General features: G+C 48.4%; 1 protein-coding gene across 1 annotated transcript in view; it reads left to right on the top strand.

Annotated features, from left to right (window-relative positions):
• Window positions 1-8,154: 8,154 nt before the first annotated feature.
• Window positions 8,155-18,454, top strand: part of dchs1a (dachsous cadherin-related 1a) — a 140,540-nt gene continuing 130,240 nt past the window's right edge. The window contains exon 1 of the mRNA XM_045220398.1: window positions 8,155-9,984. Within this exon, the coding sequence (XP_045076333.1) occupies window positions 8,170-9,984 (1,815 nt within the window). The 5' untranslated portion in view covers window positions 8,155-8,169. The remainder of the gene's footprint in view (window positions 9,985-18,454) is intronic.

Below are 18,454 nucleotides of genomic sequence, written 5' to 3'. Positions count from 1 at the left end.
ATATTTCCTGCAATTCTACACATATTGCCATGAGGCAGAGAGAAAAATGTGCAGTTTTATAGCTAATCTCATGCTATTCCAAACCAGTCTAATTGGAATGAATGGCAGTAAAGGCATAATCCTGATCATACTTATGCAGGAAAATAAAACAAAGGCATGTGATGTCAGAAATTGTGTAATAGAGTTATTGTAAACCTAAAATATTGTCATATAATCATAGATACAGTTTATACAGGTCAGTGGAGGTTGCTGAGGGGAGGACGGCTCATAATAATGACTGGAATTGAGTACATGGAATGGTATGAAACACATGTGTGATACTATGCCATTCACTCCATTCCAGCCATACACGCCATTCCAGCCATTATTATGAGCCGTCCTCCCCTCAGCAGCCTCCACTGATACAGGTTTTATACAACTGTTCTGTATAAATAGACTCTAAAATATATGTAAACAGACCATAAATGTCTAAATGTTTTTCTTGGAAAGATGAAAGTGCTATTGTATGATACAATATCAGTAGCCTATTTGTCGCATTTACAACTTGTCTAAGCCCTATCATCTACTACTGTCTGGCTAGTTAGCTAACAAACATACAGTGCAGATAAATTCTTCAAATTCATTATTTTACACAATATCCTATCACAGCACTGGCAAACCATGGTTGACCATCTCCCTGACCATCTCCCTTTATCCCATCCTAAGAAGGTTCATGTCTATTCTAGTATTTTAATTCCTTATTATATGGGGGCGACCTCCAGTGAGCCCCCAACACCCCACTTTTTTTTTTATTGGGGGCTGCTGGGTGTGTGGTAGCCAGTGTTATCTAAAAAGCAGTTTCCATAGAGATAGATAGAGGACTCATCTTTATATCTGTGCCATTATAGCATCTGTGACAACATCGGCAGCGGCGTTGAGGCTAAAACCCATAGGAATTCCCACCCAGTTTACTACTTTGACTATTTTAAAATGGCAGAAGCATGATGAAAGCCCTCAATGGGCTTACCATGCTAAAACTACCTTTAGGCCAATAGAGGCCTCTATCATTCTCTATGGCAGCTTCCCAGAATGAGGAGACAGCATCCTAAAAGGACCTGCCCTAACCTGGCATTTAAACCCATGCATCACCTAAACAGGTACATTCTCAATAACAGTGTTTAACACACTTGAAAGGCAATAGTATGGCACTCGTTTTACATAATAATGGCCAACAATTAGCACGTTACTAGAAACAATGACATACTATGCATAAACACTAGAGTTTACAATAAACAATGAAAACACCCCGAAACGGGAGAAACCAACTAACGTGAGTGGCGCAACCTTTACCAGCGATCAACCTAAACCTTTGAACACGACGGTGCGCACTCACCTAGGAAACCAGTTCAGCAGCCATGGTGAGTAGGCCTAGAGAAGTTGGCTATACCAAACAAAAATAAATACAAACGCAAAATATTTCTAAATAAATGAAATGGTAACCAGATTCTTGCTTTTGTGTTCTTATATAATACAAAGCATAATGTTTGAAGGAATATCAGGTTAGGAAATGTTTGGAGGCTACCAAAAAATCAGGCCATTTGTGTGGGGAGAAATGGAGGGAAACGTCCCCACGTGGGGAAAGCTCTCAGGCACATCATCACACTCATTAAGTAATACTCAGTGATATACATTACTAGATCAGAGGTAACGTTTTATAAAGTTTGGAGTAGCTAAGTGTTGTTGGTGAAGGCTAAGTGGCTTTGCCTGGAGGTTGTTGAATGTAGGCCATTATGATTTTGTGGGTGATTTGAGTAAGTCTTCCAGAGTAAGTCTTCCAGAGTAAATCCCTCCAGTGAACTCAGAGAGTGGTTCTGTTTAGCATATATGCCTACTAAGACTCAGAGACCATGGCAAACCAGGAACCAGAAAAGTAAAGCTCTGTTAGAGAGAGAGAAAAAGAGTGCGCGTTCCAAATGGCACCCTATTCCTTACATAGTACACTACTTTTGACCAGAGGCCTATGCACTATATTGTGAATATGTCTGGTCAAAAGTAGTGCACAATATAGGGAATATGGTGCTAATATGCAGCCAGGACCTGCTGACACGCTTGGCTCAGTTGAGGGGATTTAAAGGGACCTGGGTTAAAACAAGCCTGACCAACTGTAAACAGACTTAAACACAGTACATGAAGTATCAGCATTAGTAGGGTTTTAGGGCAAAGTTCACACACACACTAATGCTATTAGACATGATACGAGTATTGAGTCAATGTTTTGTTAAATTGGTGGGTTTGAATGGACGTACTGTATAAGGTATTTGTCTTAGGTTATGTCCCAAATGGTGCCCTGTTTCCTACATAGTGCACTACTACTGACCAGGGCCTGAACACTATATAGGGAATATAGTATATATATATATATATATATATATATATATATATATATATATATATATATATATATACAGTGTTGTAACAATGTGCAAATAGTTAAAGTACAAATGGGAAAATAAATAAACATAAATATGGGTTGTATTTACAATGGTGTTTGTTCTTCACTGGTTGCCCTTTTCTTGTGGCAACAGGTCACAAATCTTGCTGCTGTGATGGCACACTGGTTTTTCACTCAGTAGATAAAGGAGTTTATCAAAATTGGGTTTGTTTTCAAATTCTTTGTGGATCTCTGTAATCTGAGGGAAATATGTGTCTCTAATATGGTCATACATTTGGCAGGAGTTTAGGAAGTGCAGCTCAGTTTCCACCTCATTTTGTGGGCAGTGTGCACATAGCCTGTCTTCTCTTGAGAGCCAGGTCTGCCTACGGCGGCCTTTCTCAATAGCAAGGCTATGCTCACTGAGTCTGTACATAGTCAAAGCTTTCCTTTAGTTTGGGTCAGTCACAATGGTCAGGTATTCTGCCGCTGTGTACTCTCTGTTTAGAGCCAAATAGCATTCTAGTTTGCTCAGTTTTTTTGTTAATTCTTTCCAATGTGTCAAGTAATTCTCTTTTTGTTTTCTCATGATTTGGTTGGGTCTAATTGTGTTGTTGTTGTTGTTGTCCTGGGGCTCTGTGGGGTCTGTTTGTATTTGTGAACAGAGCCCCAGGACCAGCTTACTTAGGGGACTCTTCTCCAAGTTCATCTCTTTGTAGGTGATGGCTTTGTTATGGAAGGTTTGGGAATCGCTTCCTTTTAAGTGGTTATAGAATTTAACGGCTCTTTTCTGGATTTTGATAATTAGCGGTTATCGTCCTAATTCTGCTCTGCATGCATTATTTGGTGTTTTTCGTTGTACACTGAGGATATTTTTCTGCTCTCTCCCTCTGCTCTCTCCTCTCTGCTCTCTCCCTGTCTGCTCTCTCCTCTCTGCTCTCTCCCTGTCTGCTCTCTCCCTCTGCTCTCTCCCTCTGCTCTCCCCCTCTGCTCTCTCCCTCTGCTCTCTCCTTCTGCTCTCTCCCTCTCTGCTCTCTCCCTGTCTGCTCTCTCCCTCTGCTCTCTCCCTCTGCTCTCCCCCTCTGCTCTCTCCCTCTGCTCTCTCCTTCTGCTCTCTCCCTCTCTGCTCTCTCCCTCTGCTCTCTCTCTGCTCTCTCCCTCTGCTCTCTCCCTCTGCTCTCTCCCTCTGCTCTCTCCTCTCTGCTCTCTCCCTCTGCTCTCTCCTCTCTGCTCTCTCCCTCTCTGCTCTCTCCCTCTGCTCTCTCCCTCTCTGCTCTCTCCCTCTCTGCTCTCTCCTCTCTGCTCTCTCCCTCTCTGCTCTCTCCCTCTGCTCTCTCCCTCTGCTCTCTCCCTCTCTGCTCTCTCCCTCTGCTCTCTCCTCTCTGCTCTCTCCCTCTGCTCTCCCACTCTGCTCTCTCCCTCTGATCTCTCCTCTCTGCTCTCTCCTCTCTTCTCTCTCCCTCTGCTCTCTCCCTCTCCTCTCCAGACTACAGGGAGGGAGAAACATCTTTGATCAGCTAGGTAGCTCTCTGTTTGTCTAGCTAGCAGCTAGTAGAACCCAAACCGCTTATCCCTGTCAGTCAGCCAGTGGGGGAAACCATACGTGTTTTCCACATACCATTATATATTTAATAGAGCATTTAGTACAAGAATAAGGAACATTGTTAGAGCTATAAAGCCATAGTACTATGCTGAGTTAGTGTGTCGTTTGTGACTTTATGTTGGGCTTAATATGGCATCATACAGTTAGAGCTATAGTAGAGCTGTAGGACCCAGGCTGGTGGCTGGGTCTGCTAGATCTATTAGGCTGCAGCGGAGTGGTCCTCCAGCCGCAACATACACACACACACACACACACACACACACAGACACACACACACACACACACACACACACACACACACACACGACCAGACCAAGACCAGAGCCTGCATTATTTCTGCTGTGGCATTCGAACAAAGATCCCTGCCTCCTTGAAAAGTCATCCTTTGTTCCTTTGAAAAAACACCTAGAAGTCCTGCCTCAGCATTGCTATAAAGTAAATCATTATTACTTGAAAGTACTTCCATGTTGGCAGCACAATGGAAATCTCTGTGGACTTGAATTGTACCTAATATATGGAGCTACCCCAGACTCTGCCATTAGTGGAGAATTAGTAGTGAAAGCTTTTAAAATCCTGGCCAACTAACATCGCTGTGCCCCATTGTTGAGCTTCAGCTCTACAGTATAAACCATTGAGATTAGGTCTCTGGTCAAACATAGTGCACTATGTAGGGAATAGGGTGCCATTTAGGATGGATCATAGGCAACAAATACATGGAATGGATCCATGTTGTAAACTGCTTCACTGTCTTACCAGGCACTCAACTAGATTAACTTACAAGACATGCAGAGATAAAGACATGTAAAGCAAAGGGTTGAGCATGTCAAATTCAATATTTTAGCCATAGAAAGAGTGAAATAAACAGGAGGCTACAACTTCATAACTCTGCTGTCTACACACAAAAGCTGTCACTTAAGAATGTCCTCACTGTAGGTTTTCACCACAGAACTAGAATGAGTTCTGTTTTTATTTCACTCCAATTCCACTGTTTTCTTCCATCTTCAGTGTGTACTGTGTTTTTGTATGACGGCTCACAATCTGACTGAAATTAGCCTTGGAATCCCATCTGGTGGAGGCAGGCTTCCAGCACCCATGATTAGAGCCAAGCCAGGAGAGAGGAGAAAAGAGGGAGGAGATGAGAGGAGAAGAGAGGAGGGGAGAGGGCAGACTGCAAGGAGCCCTATTACTCTCCTCCTTTGCTCTCCGCTCCTCCTGTTCTCCTCTCTCTGCTCTGTTCCCTCGCTCACTATGTCGCACTATGTCACCACCATGGGCCAGACACACACACGCACGCACGCACGCACGCACACACACACACACACACACACACACACACACACACACACACACACACACACACACACACACACACCACACACCACACACACACACCACATTGTGGCTTGCGACACACACATAGGCTACTCACAAAGACACGCATATACACAGGCATGAATCCCACACGCATGCACACACAATACATGCATGCACAAATCCACGTTCTAAAATACATGCTCACATACTCCTAGTCACTCACAGACACACACATGTAGGACTGTACAGTCTGCAGCAAGGATATTTCCCTGAATGTTGCAGTACTGCCACTAGGGGGAGTCTGGTAGGCCTCTAGTAATATTCTCCTACAGTAAAAAACATAATTCCTCAACATCTAATAAACTCCTGTTTTCATGTTCATAGTTTTCTAGGAGAACATTGAAGTTGATTTTATTTCCGCAAGACAAAATAAATTAGTTATGAATTGGATTTTGTTTAACAGAACCACTGACAACTGGAAATAAAAAATGAGTATCCTCTTGTTATTAGAGACAGACAATAATTACTTGTTTGCCAGAGACGCATTTAGTGGTTTTGGACTATTCTGCAGACGGTGACAGTCAGCTCAGTCAGACAACCCACATTGCTTCATTGTGTCTCACAACAAATTACAAGTCATCAACAGTTGGGAGATTCCCTGCCAAAGCTGTGTCATCTATAATGTGAAACAGTGTCGTCATCCCAAATGGCACCCTATTCCCTATATGGGCCCATAGGGCTCTGGTCAAAAGTAGTGCACTATGTCGGGAATAGGGTGCCATTTGAGACAGACAGTGTAATTGCTCCATTACACAGTATCTCTACTTCAGTGTTTTAGAAATCCTATTTTTGTGTGGCAATCCACATCATCCTCATTCTAACTGTTCAACTTTGTGGTTGTTCAAATGTAGTGCTCTCTTGGCTGTTATGTCTTAAAGAATCGGAGAACTACAGAGAGCGTCAGTACGTATTGTTAAGGATGTCCCCCTGCATAGTTAACTGTACTATCAAAAGTTATTTCTGTCCCTTAGACAGACCTCTGTTATGTATACATTAGAATATATCTGATGACTTTCCACAATTTCTAACTTCCACTTTTCCACCTTTTATGTCAAGAAATACTCAGCTCAGAAACAGAGATTTGGCCCCTTTTTGCCTTCCATGCACTTTATTTAACAATATTTCTTTCAAGTATTCTTTGTTTTTATTTCATACAGAGCCACCATGGAGTTAACCATTGAGTCTTGTAAAAAGGTTAGACCCATCACAGAGACTAAGGCAATAGCAGAAATGTGCTCCCAAATTTATGAACTCGGAATCACTTGCGCGTAATGAAATATAGGTTACAGGAGCCAAGAAGACACTTTCACTTCTGACATAATTACCTGATTTGCCAAAGGTATAATTTATGAAAGGCGGCTGACCGACATTTCAGAAGTTTCATGAACCATTTTAAGGGCATATATCACATGGAAATGGCAGGAGTTGTATGCTTTCAAAACACCACCTGTCTCCACTCAGCTTCCATTCTCCATTAAGACAGGGGAGTTTTACGCCTCTCAAAACAGGTGGATAAAGTAGAGTGTTTTCTCTCTGACGCTATAACACATCTTTACTTTTCTGGGCCCTGGTTTACTCTCCACACATTGAGCTGGGGAGGACATTCCTCAAGTTAACATCCCAATAGAAATATGGGCTCAGGGACCACTCAATATTGTAAAGAGCTTTTCAAACACGGTCCCTCTATAAGAGCTCACACCCAACATTCTCGTAAATTCATCAGTCTCCCTTCCCCTTAACCTGGTTTCATACGTGCAAACACATACCCTGGTCCTAGATGTGCATGTGCTTTAGCAAACTGGCTAAATAAAGATGATACACACACACACACACACACACACACACACACACACACACACACACACACACACACACACACACACACACACACACACACACACACACACGCACACACACACACACACACACACCCACAAGCTCCAGAGGATAGTGTTACAGACCAGAGAACCTGGCTGCATTTGGACCTGTCTCTCTCTCTCTCTGATTAGAACTGAATGTTGAGACCATAAAGCGTCTCCCTCTGTGGCTCTAGCGTACGCCTGTGGGAGATCTGGGTTGAAATACTATTAAAAATAATTTCAAATATTATATATTTACTTGATTGAGCTTGCCTGGCTTACTGGACCAATAGAATTGTACCAGAATGGAAAACCATGCCCACCTGCTGTTCAAGGCAGGCTAGAGCAAACGCTCAAAGTATTTAAAAGATTTAAACCCAGGTGGTCTGGTCTGTGGTCTGGACAGTTCTCTAGTAAAGGGAGGGTTCTCTGTTATGCCAAAGGAACAAGGTGTTGACTTATTAGGTGAGTGGAGGGAGGGGATGAAAATGACGTGATGCAAGGGATCTATTATATGCACTGTGGCTGGGACCACAGCCTGTAGAGCATATGGAAAAACTGACCTTAAGGCATTTTCCTTCATTTTTACACAGCTCACCAAAAGGACAGAAAAAGCCTGTCCCCTCTCTTTGTTATGCCAATAAAAAGCACTAGCTTTTGTTGCTGGATCAGGTCATAAGAGGAGCCAGGAATGTTTCCTGACTACATGACCTGACCAGGACAAACAGCCTAGAGGTTTTCTTGGGCTAACTCCCAAAGGGCACCTTGACTCTGGCACCTTGACTCTGGTCAAAAGAAGTGGACTATGTAGGGAATATGGTGCCAAAAGGGACGGACACATTGTCAGGAAGTAACGATCAGTACACTACACTCTAACATATTTCCCATCTCTCTGTGTTTAGGTTTAGGAAGAAACCGTCAGAATGAAGACCGAGGCCAAGGGTTTTGGGCGGTCTGTGTCGAGGTCGCTGCAGGGTGATGGCCGGTGGAGCCGAGAGGTCCTGTTGCTGGCCTACATCCTCCTGGAGCTGATCACCGTCCACTCCTCCACCGTCCTGGGGAACCTGGAGCTCCAGCTGGACGAGGAACAGCCTGCCGGGACCATCATAGGGGACATCAGCACTGGGTTACCGCCTGGCGTCACCGCAAGTCTTTACTTTATTTCAGACCACGAGGGCACCGGGGTGGGGAGTGACCTGGAAATAGATGAGAGCACGGGCATCATCAAGACAGCCAAGGTTTTGGACCATGAGCTGAGGGACCGGTACAACTTCATTGCAGTGACTATGACGGGCGTGACTGTCGAAGTGACCATCACGGTGAATGACATCAATGACCACGCTCCCACGTTCCCCCGGAGGAGAGCGGCGTTCAAGATCCCGGAAATGACGGCGGTGGGAACCAGGTTCCCCCTAGAGCCGGCGGTGGACGGGGACAAGGGCCAACTGACTACCCAGGGATACCTCATCAAAGACGGGAACACCGGCCAGGCTTTCCTCCTGGAGACCCGGAGAGGATCCAACCAGGTTCTCTATCTGGACCTGGTGGTCAACACTCTTCTGGACAGCGAGACCAGACCGTCTTATACGTTATCCCTGGAGGCGTTCGATGGAGGCTCCCCTAAGAGGACTGGTCAGATGGTGCTAGATGTGACGGTTCAGGATATCAACGACAATGCTCCAGTCTTCAACCAGAGTCGCTACCACGCCATTATCTCAGAGAATCTGCAGCCGGGTAGCAACATCCTCCAAGTCTTTGCCTCCGACGCCGACCAGGGAGACAACGGCCTGGTTCTCTACGAGATCAACCGCAGGCAGAGCGACCCGGAGCACTACTTCGTCATCGACTCTCGTACGGGCGTCATCACGCTCAACAAGCCGCTGGACTTTGAGATGCGGAGGGTCCATGAGCTGGTGGTCCAGGCAAGGGATAACGCCACGCAGCCCGAGGTTACCAACGCCTTCGTCACAATCCACGTCCGGGACTACAATGACAACCAGCCCACCATGACCATCATCTTCCTCAGTGAAGACGGCTCCCCACAGATCTCCGAGGGCGCCCAGCCCGGCCAGTACGTCGCCCGCATCTCCGTCACCGACCCGGACTACGGAGAATACGCCAATGTCAACGTCTCCTTGGAAGGAGGGGACGGGAAGTTTGCTCTGACCACCAAGGACAACATCATCTACCTGATGTGTGTGGACCAGATCCTGGACCGAGAGGAGAGGGACACATACGAACTCAGGGTGATGGCTACAGACGCAGGCACCCCTCCTCTCAGGGCTGAGTCCTCCTTTACGATACAAGTCACTGATGTCAACGACAACCCTCCTCTGTTTGATCAGCAGGAGTACAGACAGGTCATACCTGAGGTGGTGTTCCCAGGAAGCTTCGTATTGCAGGTCACGGCTAGAGACAAAGACCAGGGGCCCAATGGAGACATCACATACAGCCTCCTCCAGGATAGCCAGGCCGGCCTGGATGAGAACCAGGCCCAGTGGTTCACCATAGACCCAGTAACAGGGATCATCACCACGCTCTCCCAGCTGGATTACGAGTCGCAGCCCAGGCCGAATGTGACAGTGGTGGCTACAGACGGAGGGAGGCCTTCCCTGTCCTCCACAGCTCTGGTCCATGTGGTACTGCAGGATATTAACGACAACGAACCTGTGTTCGGTAGCAACTTCTACAACGTATCCATCAAGGAGAACACGGCTGCTGGGACCTGCATACTACAGGTAGGATATTGTCTATTCTGTTCTTCTAGTCAACCTGTCGACAGGTTTATCTCGCAATTGAAAGTTTCAACAATTTTACAAGTCTCGAAAGACTTATCTCCTGCATTTTGTTAATGTGAAGTCCGATATCTATAACTTGTACGTATGCATGCTGCTAGTTTTTTGGTATATGAACTGGGAAATACCAAATGCCAAATTAAGACTACATTGGAAAGAAAACTACGCTCGAGGGTTGAGAGGGGTCTGAAGTTCTGCACTCATTTTGAAGGGATATGGCGAGACCATTACCAAGAGGAGAAATATTACACCGATAGAAAAGGGATTTGTTGGATTTTGCTGCTGTATTGTCAGGCATTAAGTGTTATTTTAACGTTCAAGCTGTTTAGATTGGATTGTAGAGGATAAGAGAGTTTAGAGTGGAGAAAGTGGAGTGAGGGGGTTTAGGTTGGAGAAAGGCTAAGGATGTGTCCCAAATGGCATCCTATTCCCTATTTATAGTGCACTACATATAGTGCCCTACATAGGTAACAGGGCGCCATGTGGGACACATCCTAAGTGAGGAGTTTACCTGGTGTCTACAGAGCTGGAGGATCTCTTCTCTTCTGGCTGTCCTCTCCTTCACCTCTCCAAGGTTTCCAAGGTAACTGATACATTGCAAAGCCCCCTGACAGCTCAAGACAAAAGAGGCTTCCACTTTATTCACCTAATTCAGCTGCAGGAGGACATGGTATGGCTTTATCTGAGAAAACGACATGTCACATGTCACACCTCAACAAAAGACACCTCAAAACAAATGGGTATGGTATACAAAAAAAGAAGAAAACCATTGACAAACCACAGGCCCGCCAAATTTGCTACAGGGCCTCCAGGCCAGATCCCGCTGCGGGGTCAAATCCATAATTACGCCTCATTAAGAGGTATCGTTTTCTCTGGTTGTTGTTGCGTCTGTTATGTTGTTTTCTGCTTTTTATCATCAGTGGCTGTTTCTTCCAGACTTCAAAGCTGCTGCTGCAGCAATCAGACCCTCTAACATACAGGAGCTCTGGGGGAGAGAGGGAACTGTTTCTAGAGACCAGCATTACAGTTAGAGTTTCATTTAATTCCTGCTTCACAAGCATCTGTGTGCCTGAGATGGGGCTGGGGCTGAGACGGCCATGGTTTGGATGAGTTGGAGTTGGATTTAGGGGAGAGGGTTTGGGGATGGGGTTGAGATGGCCAGGGTTTGGAAGCTCTCCGCTGGGCTAACAGAGGGCTGTGCAGACGGGTTCTTGGACCAGTGACTGCCCCAGGGAGAGGGAGGGGTGAGGGGGAGAGGGAGTTAGATTTGTAGGGGAGAGGGGGAGATGGAGGCAGGGAAGTGTGGGAGTGAGGGAACTAGAGGGAGAGAGGGGGATGGAGGGAGGCCCAGTGCTTGAGTTGGGCAGGAGCGCACAGGGGCTGAGTACCGACACCTCACATTTTCTACTGCTTGAGCTCCTATTCCTCTTATAGAATATTAGCTCAAAAGTATTGTGGAGCTCCTGCACCTAAATATAAACAGTACCGGCACCCAACATGAGTACCGGCACCTGTTTCAGTCTGGGGAGGCCTCAACAGAAGACTAAAAGCTGAGACAGAGGCAGTGGTTGTATGGGAGATCTGTCTCTCAATTATACAACTATTGGCAGTAAGGATGAGTACAGAGAAATAATGTACAAGGAAATAGTTAAGAATATTTATGTCAAGCACTTCTATGTTATTCTATCATATTTTCCTTTATGTGTTGTTGAGCAGACTGTCCCCCCCGACCTCGCCAAGCAAACTGCCACTACCTGTCTGTAGACTACAGAGCCCTCTGGGTAGGATGTATACCGCTCGGCCCTCTGGGTAGGAAATGCTCCATCAGCAGCCTCCAGGCTCCCAGCATGCAACACTTCTTCAAAGCCAGCCACTCTCTGCCCGGTCTGTGTGTATGTGTGTGTGTGTTTGTCTGTGTGTGTGTGGTGCCTCCCTGGCCTGTCTTAGTCCTGTTTGGCGGCTGTAGACGTGTACTTGGCGTGCCATGTGATGCCAGACGGCTTGGCTATGGGTGTGTGGGTGTGTCTGTGCATGTGTGTGTGTGTGTTCAGGGTGCCAGCAGCTCCACATCCCAGCGTCTCAGCGAGACATCTGACGACCGACCGACTGCCTTTTCTCTCTGTGCAAGAAATTCCCACAGCCCATTTTTCCACACACTCAATTCTGTCCAACAGCCATTATAGGGGTATTGTAATCATCAGTCCAGCATTTTGAAGTGGGTAAGGTTTAGGGTTTCTGTTCCCTCAATGTTTCTCTAACAGCAGTTCATGATTAGTCTTAACACACTCTGGCACCACACTCTCTCTCTCTCTCTCTCTCTCTCTCTCTCTCTCTCTCTCTCTCTCTCTCTCTCTCTCTCTCTCTCTCTCTCTCTCTGTGACACTCTGGCTCCATGGACTTTGATATTTGAGCCAGGGTTGTTCATTGTCATTGGTTTGGGTGTATTTCATTTGGTGGTGTTGGGGATGGGTGAGTTTCATTTTGTTTGTGTCTAGTGGTGATTGGTCTATGACTCCCAATCGGAGGTAACGAGTGTCAGCTGTCGGCTCGTTATCTCTGATTGGGAGCCATATATATTCTGTGTGTTTTCTCCTTTGTTTTGTGGGTTATTGTTCCAGTGTTGTATGTTCTGTCGGTGTCACAGAGGACTTCACGTATCGTCATTTGTTGTTTTTTCGTGGTTGCTTTAATTAAATAAAGTCATCATGTTCACTCCACGCGCTGCGTATTGGTCCGCTCCTTCAGACGAGCGTGACAGAATAACCCACCAAAAAAGGACCAAGCAGCGCGTCCAGGAGCAAAGGGTCTGGACATGGGAGGAACTGTTGGACGGTAAAGGGTCCTGGACGTGGGAAGAAATCCTGGACGGCATGGATCGCCGTCCATGGAGCGAAACAGAGGAGAGGCGACGGAGAGAGGAGCAACGGCGTCGGCAGAGCCAACGTCGGAAGGACGAGAGGCAACCCCAAGAAATTTTTGGGGGGGGGCACATGGCTTGGGCGACGGAGCAGCAGGAGGCTGCCACAAGGCAGAGTCAGAGGGCTGCCAGGTTAAGGGGGCTGACGGAGGCAGAGAAGGGACGGATTCAGTGGGCTACCAGGTCAAGGGGGCTACTGGGTAAAGCAGGGAAGGAAGGTGTTGAGGCACGGCGTGAGGTACTGGGGTGTGTAACCAGTTCGGTCCGGCCCGTTCCTAGTCCCGAGGTGCAGCCAGTAGTGTGTGTTCCCCGTACGGTACGGCCTGTTCCGGTCCCTCGCACTAAGTGTAAGGTGCGCGTCGCCAGCCCGGTTCGGCCTGTTCCTGCCATACGCACCAAGTATGCGGTGCGCGTCGCCAGCTCAGCCCGGCCTGTTCCTACTCCACGCACCAGGGATACGGTGCGCTTCGCCAGCCCAGCCCGGCCTGTTCCTACTCCACGCACCAGGGATACGGTGCGCTTCGCCAGCCCAGCCCGGCCTGTTCCTACTCCACGCACCAGGGATACGGTGCGCTTCGCCAGCCCGGCCCGGCCTGTTCCGGCCACTCGCACCAGGGATACGGTGCGCGTCGCCAGCCCCGCCCGGCCTGTTCCTGCTCTCCGCACTAGGCGTGAGGTGAGTCCCCAGGGTCCAGCATGCCCTGTTCCGGCTCCCCGCACTAGGCGTTATGGGAGTCCCCAGGGTCCAGCATGCCCTGTTCCGACTCCCCGCACTAGCCCTGAGATGCGTGTCCTCAGCCCGGTACCTCCAGTTCCGGCACCACGCATCAGGCCTACGGTGCGTCCCCAGGGCCAAGCATGCCCTGTTGCTGCTTCCCGCACTAGCCCTGAGATGCGTGTCCTCAGCCCGGTACCTCCAGTTCCGGCACCACGCATCAGGCCTACGGTGCGTCCCCAGGGTCCAGCATGCCCTGTTGCTTCTCCCCGCACTAGCCCTGAGATGCGTGTCCTCAGCCCGGTACCTCCTGTTCCGGCACCACGCACCAGGCCTACGATGCGCCTCAGACGGCCAGAGTCTGCCGTCTGCCCAACGGGGCCTGAACTGCCCGTCTTCCCAAAGCCTGCAAAGCCGCCCGTCTGCCATGAGCCATCAGAGCCGTCCGCCAGACCGGAGCCGCTAGAGCCTTCCGCCAGACAGGATCAGCCAGAGCCTTCCGCCAGACAGGATCAGCCAGAGCCTTCTGCCAGACAGGATCAGCCAGAGCCTTCTGCCAGACAGGATCAGCCAGAGCCTTCTGCCAGACAGGATCAGCCAGAGCCTTCAGCCAGCCATGAGCAGCCAGATCCGTCAGCCAGCCATGAGCAGCCAGATCCGTTAGCCAGCCATGAGCAGCCAGATCCGTTAGCCAGCCATGAGCAGCCAGTTCCGTCAGCCAGCCATGAGCCGTCCAGCCAGGATCCGCCAGAGCCGTCCAGCCGGGATCCGCCAGAGCCGTCCAACCGGGATCCGTCAGAGCCGTCCAGCCAGGATCCGCCAGCCAGCCAGGATCCGCCAGAGCCAGCCAGCCAGGATCCGCCATTTAGTCAGGTGCTGCCCCTTAGCTCGGTGTTGCTCCTTATCCTGTTGCTGTCCCTTATCCTGGTGCTGTCCCTTAGCCTGGTACTGCCCCTTAGTCCGGTACTGCCCCTTAGCCTGGTACTGCCCCTTAGTCCGGTGCTGCCCCTTAGTCCGGTGCTGCCCCTTAGCCCGGTGCTGCCCCTTGTCCCGGTGCTGCCCCTTATCCCGGTGCTGCCCCTTATCCCGGTGCTGCCCCTTAGGCCGATGCTGCCCCTTAGTCCGGTGTTGCCCCTTAGTCCAGGTGGGGTTAGTTGGAGGGTGGTCATTGGGAGGAGGCTACCGAAGCAGGTTGTGACTGTGGTGGGGTGGGGATCACGACCGGGGCCAGAGCCGCCACCGTGGACAGACGCCCACCCAGACCCTCCCCTAGTCCTGATATTGGTGCGCCCGGAGTTCGCACCTTTAGGGGGTACTGTGACACTCTGGCTCCATGGACTTTGATATTTGAGCCAGGGTTGTTCATTGTCATTGGTTTGGGTGTATTTCATTTGGTGGTGTTGGGGATGGGTGAGTTTCATTTTGTTTGTGTCTAGTGGTGATTGGTCTATGACTCCCAATCGGAGGTAACGAGTGTCAGCTGTCGGCTCGTTATCTCTGATTGGGAGCCATATATATTCTGTGTGTTTTCTCCTTTGTTTTGTGGGTTATTGTTCCAGTGTTGTATGTTCTGTCGGTGTCACAGAGGACTTCACGTATCGTCATTTGTTGTTTTTTCGTGGTTGCTTTAATTAAATAAAGTCATCATGTTCACTCCACGCGCTGCGTATTGGTCCGCTCCTTCAGACGATCGTGACACTCTCTTTCTCTCTCTGCCTAAGCGAGGCTGTCACTTGCTGCAGTAGAGGAATACTTATATAGTTATAATTAGGTGTTGTGTAAAAAGAATCATGAATGAAAATAATAGTTTTCCACCTCAATTAGAGTGACAGGTCTTAAACCTGTTAGCAGCCGTCAATCTGGTAATGTAATAGGTCACATCTATGGGGGGGATAGGTCATCTCAAGGAGGGGAAATAGGGAATGACATGAGGAATACCATGTTACAAACCAAGAACTGCATTATGGACTGGACTCCGCTTTATGAGGTGACATTATTTCCATTTATTTTCCCCTATAAGCATCATGCCCTTATTGGTACCTGCTTTCAACTGTGTCTGTGTGGCAAATGGCACCCTATTCCCTATTTAGTGCACTAGTTTTGATCAGAGCCTATAGGGCTCTCCGCAAAAGTAGTACATTGTGTAGGGGATAGGGTTTATTGGGATGCACATTGTGTCGTCTTTATAAGGTAGTTGGTGATTGGAGAGCGTGAAACATACAGTGATTGGCTATACCTACAGTAGGTCTCTATGTTATGTAGGGTCCACAACAATAATGAGGATTGTAATAATGAATTAGATTTATATAGCGATTTTCCACCAGGTGCTCAAAGTGCTTTACATTATAGGATAGAAACACATAGGTAGGTTACACATCTCAGATGCTTATTTAATCCCCTTGTATTCCATAATGGAACATTACCAGGCTAGAGCTTTGTCCCAGCAGGGGGAAGGAACACATGTAAGCTACCACTCCTGAGGACACACACACACACACACGCACACGCACACACACACACACACACACACACACACACACACACACACACACACACACACACACACACACACACACACACACACACACACACACACACACACACAAACATACACTGTAGTGGCTGGATGAAAGGGCTGCAGAATGGGAGCCAAACAGCCACAGTGGCACTGTATTCCCCTGCAGCCGGAGGTGCTTGTTTGTGGAGGACTCTTCACTGTGACCATGGTCTATTCACACGACTCTCTCTCAGACAGGACATGAGCCTGGGCAGTGGGGGTCAGCTCCACTCTATACTGGAGACTTAATAGAAGTAGAAAGAGCTCTTTCAGTTTTAGCAGCTGCAGAATTGTTACATTTGATCAAGATTCCCTTTCTTAATAAATTGAATGGAGGGTGGCAAGAGTGGATGGGTGCTTGTTAGCCCTTTGAGTCTTGAGTACATCATTAATCTGGACCAAGGCTGTGTTCCCAATGGCATCATATTCCCTATATATTCCCTATCGGTCCTGGTCAAAAGTAGTACACTATATATAGGGAATAGGGTGCCATTTGGGTTTGTGTTTGACAGAGAGATGTTTTATTTGATGCATATTTCATCTTTCATGTTTATTTTGGACTGATTCTGTTGGTAAATAACCAGTACTTCACAAGAAGCACAGTGCTGTTCTATTGGATCTGTCTCTCTCTCTCTCTCTCTCTCTCTCTCTCTCTCTCTCTCTCTCTCTCTCTCTCTCTCTCTCTCTCTCTCTCTCTGTCTCCCCCCCTCTCTCTCTCTCTCTCTCTCTCTCTCTCTCTCTCTCTCTCTCTCTCTCTCTCTCTCTCTCTCTCTCTCTCTCTCTCTCTCTCTCTCTCTCTCTCTCTCTCTCTCTCTCTGTCTCTCTCTCTTTCTCTCTCTATCTATCTCTCTGTCTCGGCCCCCTGTCTGTGTGTTTTTGGGAGGTTAGAATTAGGGTTGGGGTTTTGGGGGGTTGGTATGGCTCCAGCGGTAAGACGAGAGGGGGTCCCCTGGCAGCGCGAGGGGAAATGAGGCCCAACGAGCGCCGGCCGCTGGCACAGTTGGCGGAGGTGACACAGGCAGGGGGGCTTCCTCGTCTGTCTCTCCTCCTGCCTCTCTCCATCCCTTCCTCCATCTATCCCTCCCTCCACCCCCCACTCTCTCCATCCTCATTCTCTCCATTGCCTGCCTCCCTCCCTCCTTGTCTTTTTCACTTCCTGCCTCCCTCCCTCCGTCCCTCCGTCCCTCCATCCCAACCTTTATCTGATCTCACTTCAGACCTCATTAACTGGGTGTGAGGACAGGCTAGACCCACTCCACCCCCCTAGAACCACTCCACCCCCCATCACCACCCTGGTGGTTTAGCCCACCACCCCCAGACAGAATGGTGTGTCTGTCATCGCAAGGGCCCCCCTCAGCAACCCCATGCAAACTGAGAAGACCACTGATCGCTGTTGGATTGGCGCTGAGCTGAGAGTCAAAATTGTGCTTTTATCAGTTTCCTCTGCAGCCAGAAAGGGTTCCAGTCTGAACCGTGCTTTGGCACCCGTCCGCCGGTCGGAGTCAGAGTGAACTCACAGGCCTCCCTTCTCACTAGACCTGGCCTTGAAAAGACATCACTGATACGCTGGCCTGCCATGTCTCATCCCTTGGATCTGATTGGTGTGGTTCGATAGACAAAGCTCACAGTGATTCTGAATAGGAAACGTAATAGCTAGCCTTACATCTATCTGCTTCAAGGATTTTCCAATGAGTATTTTTGGTTCAGGATGATTAGAAATGTCACTCATTCCACTGACTTGGAAGAGAGGAAAGGAGGAGAAGAGAGGAGAAGAGAGGAGGAAACAGGAGAGGAGATGAAGATAGGAAAGGTGAGGAGAAGGGAGGGGGAGAGGAGAAGAGAGGAGGAAACTGGAGAGGAGATGAAGATAGGAAAGGTGAGGAGAAGGGAGAGGGGAGAGGAGAAGAGAGGAGGAAACAGGAGAGGAGATGAAAATAGGAAAGGTGAGGAGAAGGGAGAGGGGAGAGGAGAAGAGAGGAGTAGAGAGGAGATGATAGTCTCAGTGAAGTCCATGCCTGGCAACATAAAAACACACCATCTGTGGGAAATTCTATGGGAGAACTATACCGTTGAGCTTCATTCATCAGAGCTCCACTGCACTGAGCCACTATATGGGGCACTGATACGTTGATATTTCAAAGTGGGTTCCTCAGTGTTAGTGTTTCCCCCAAAGCCACAGATGAAATGCAGTTAGGTATAGTGTCACAGTGGGCTGTGGACTGTA

This window comes from Coregonus clupeaformis, chromosome 6 (assembly GCF_020615455.1).
Source record: "Coregonus clupeaformis isolate EN_2021a chromosome 6, ASM2061545v1, whole genome shotgun sequence".
NCBI classification, from domain to species: domain Eukaryota; kingdom Metazoa; phylum Chordata; class Actinopteri; order Salmoniformes; family Salmonidae; genus Coregonus; species Coregonus clupeaformis.
The sequence above is the reverse complement of the archived record's forward strand: the minus strand, read 5'-3'. Positions and strand labels throughout refer to the sequence as shown.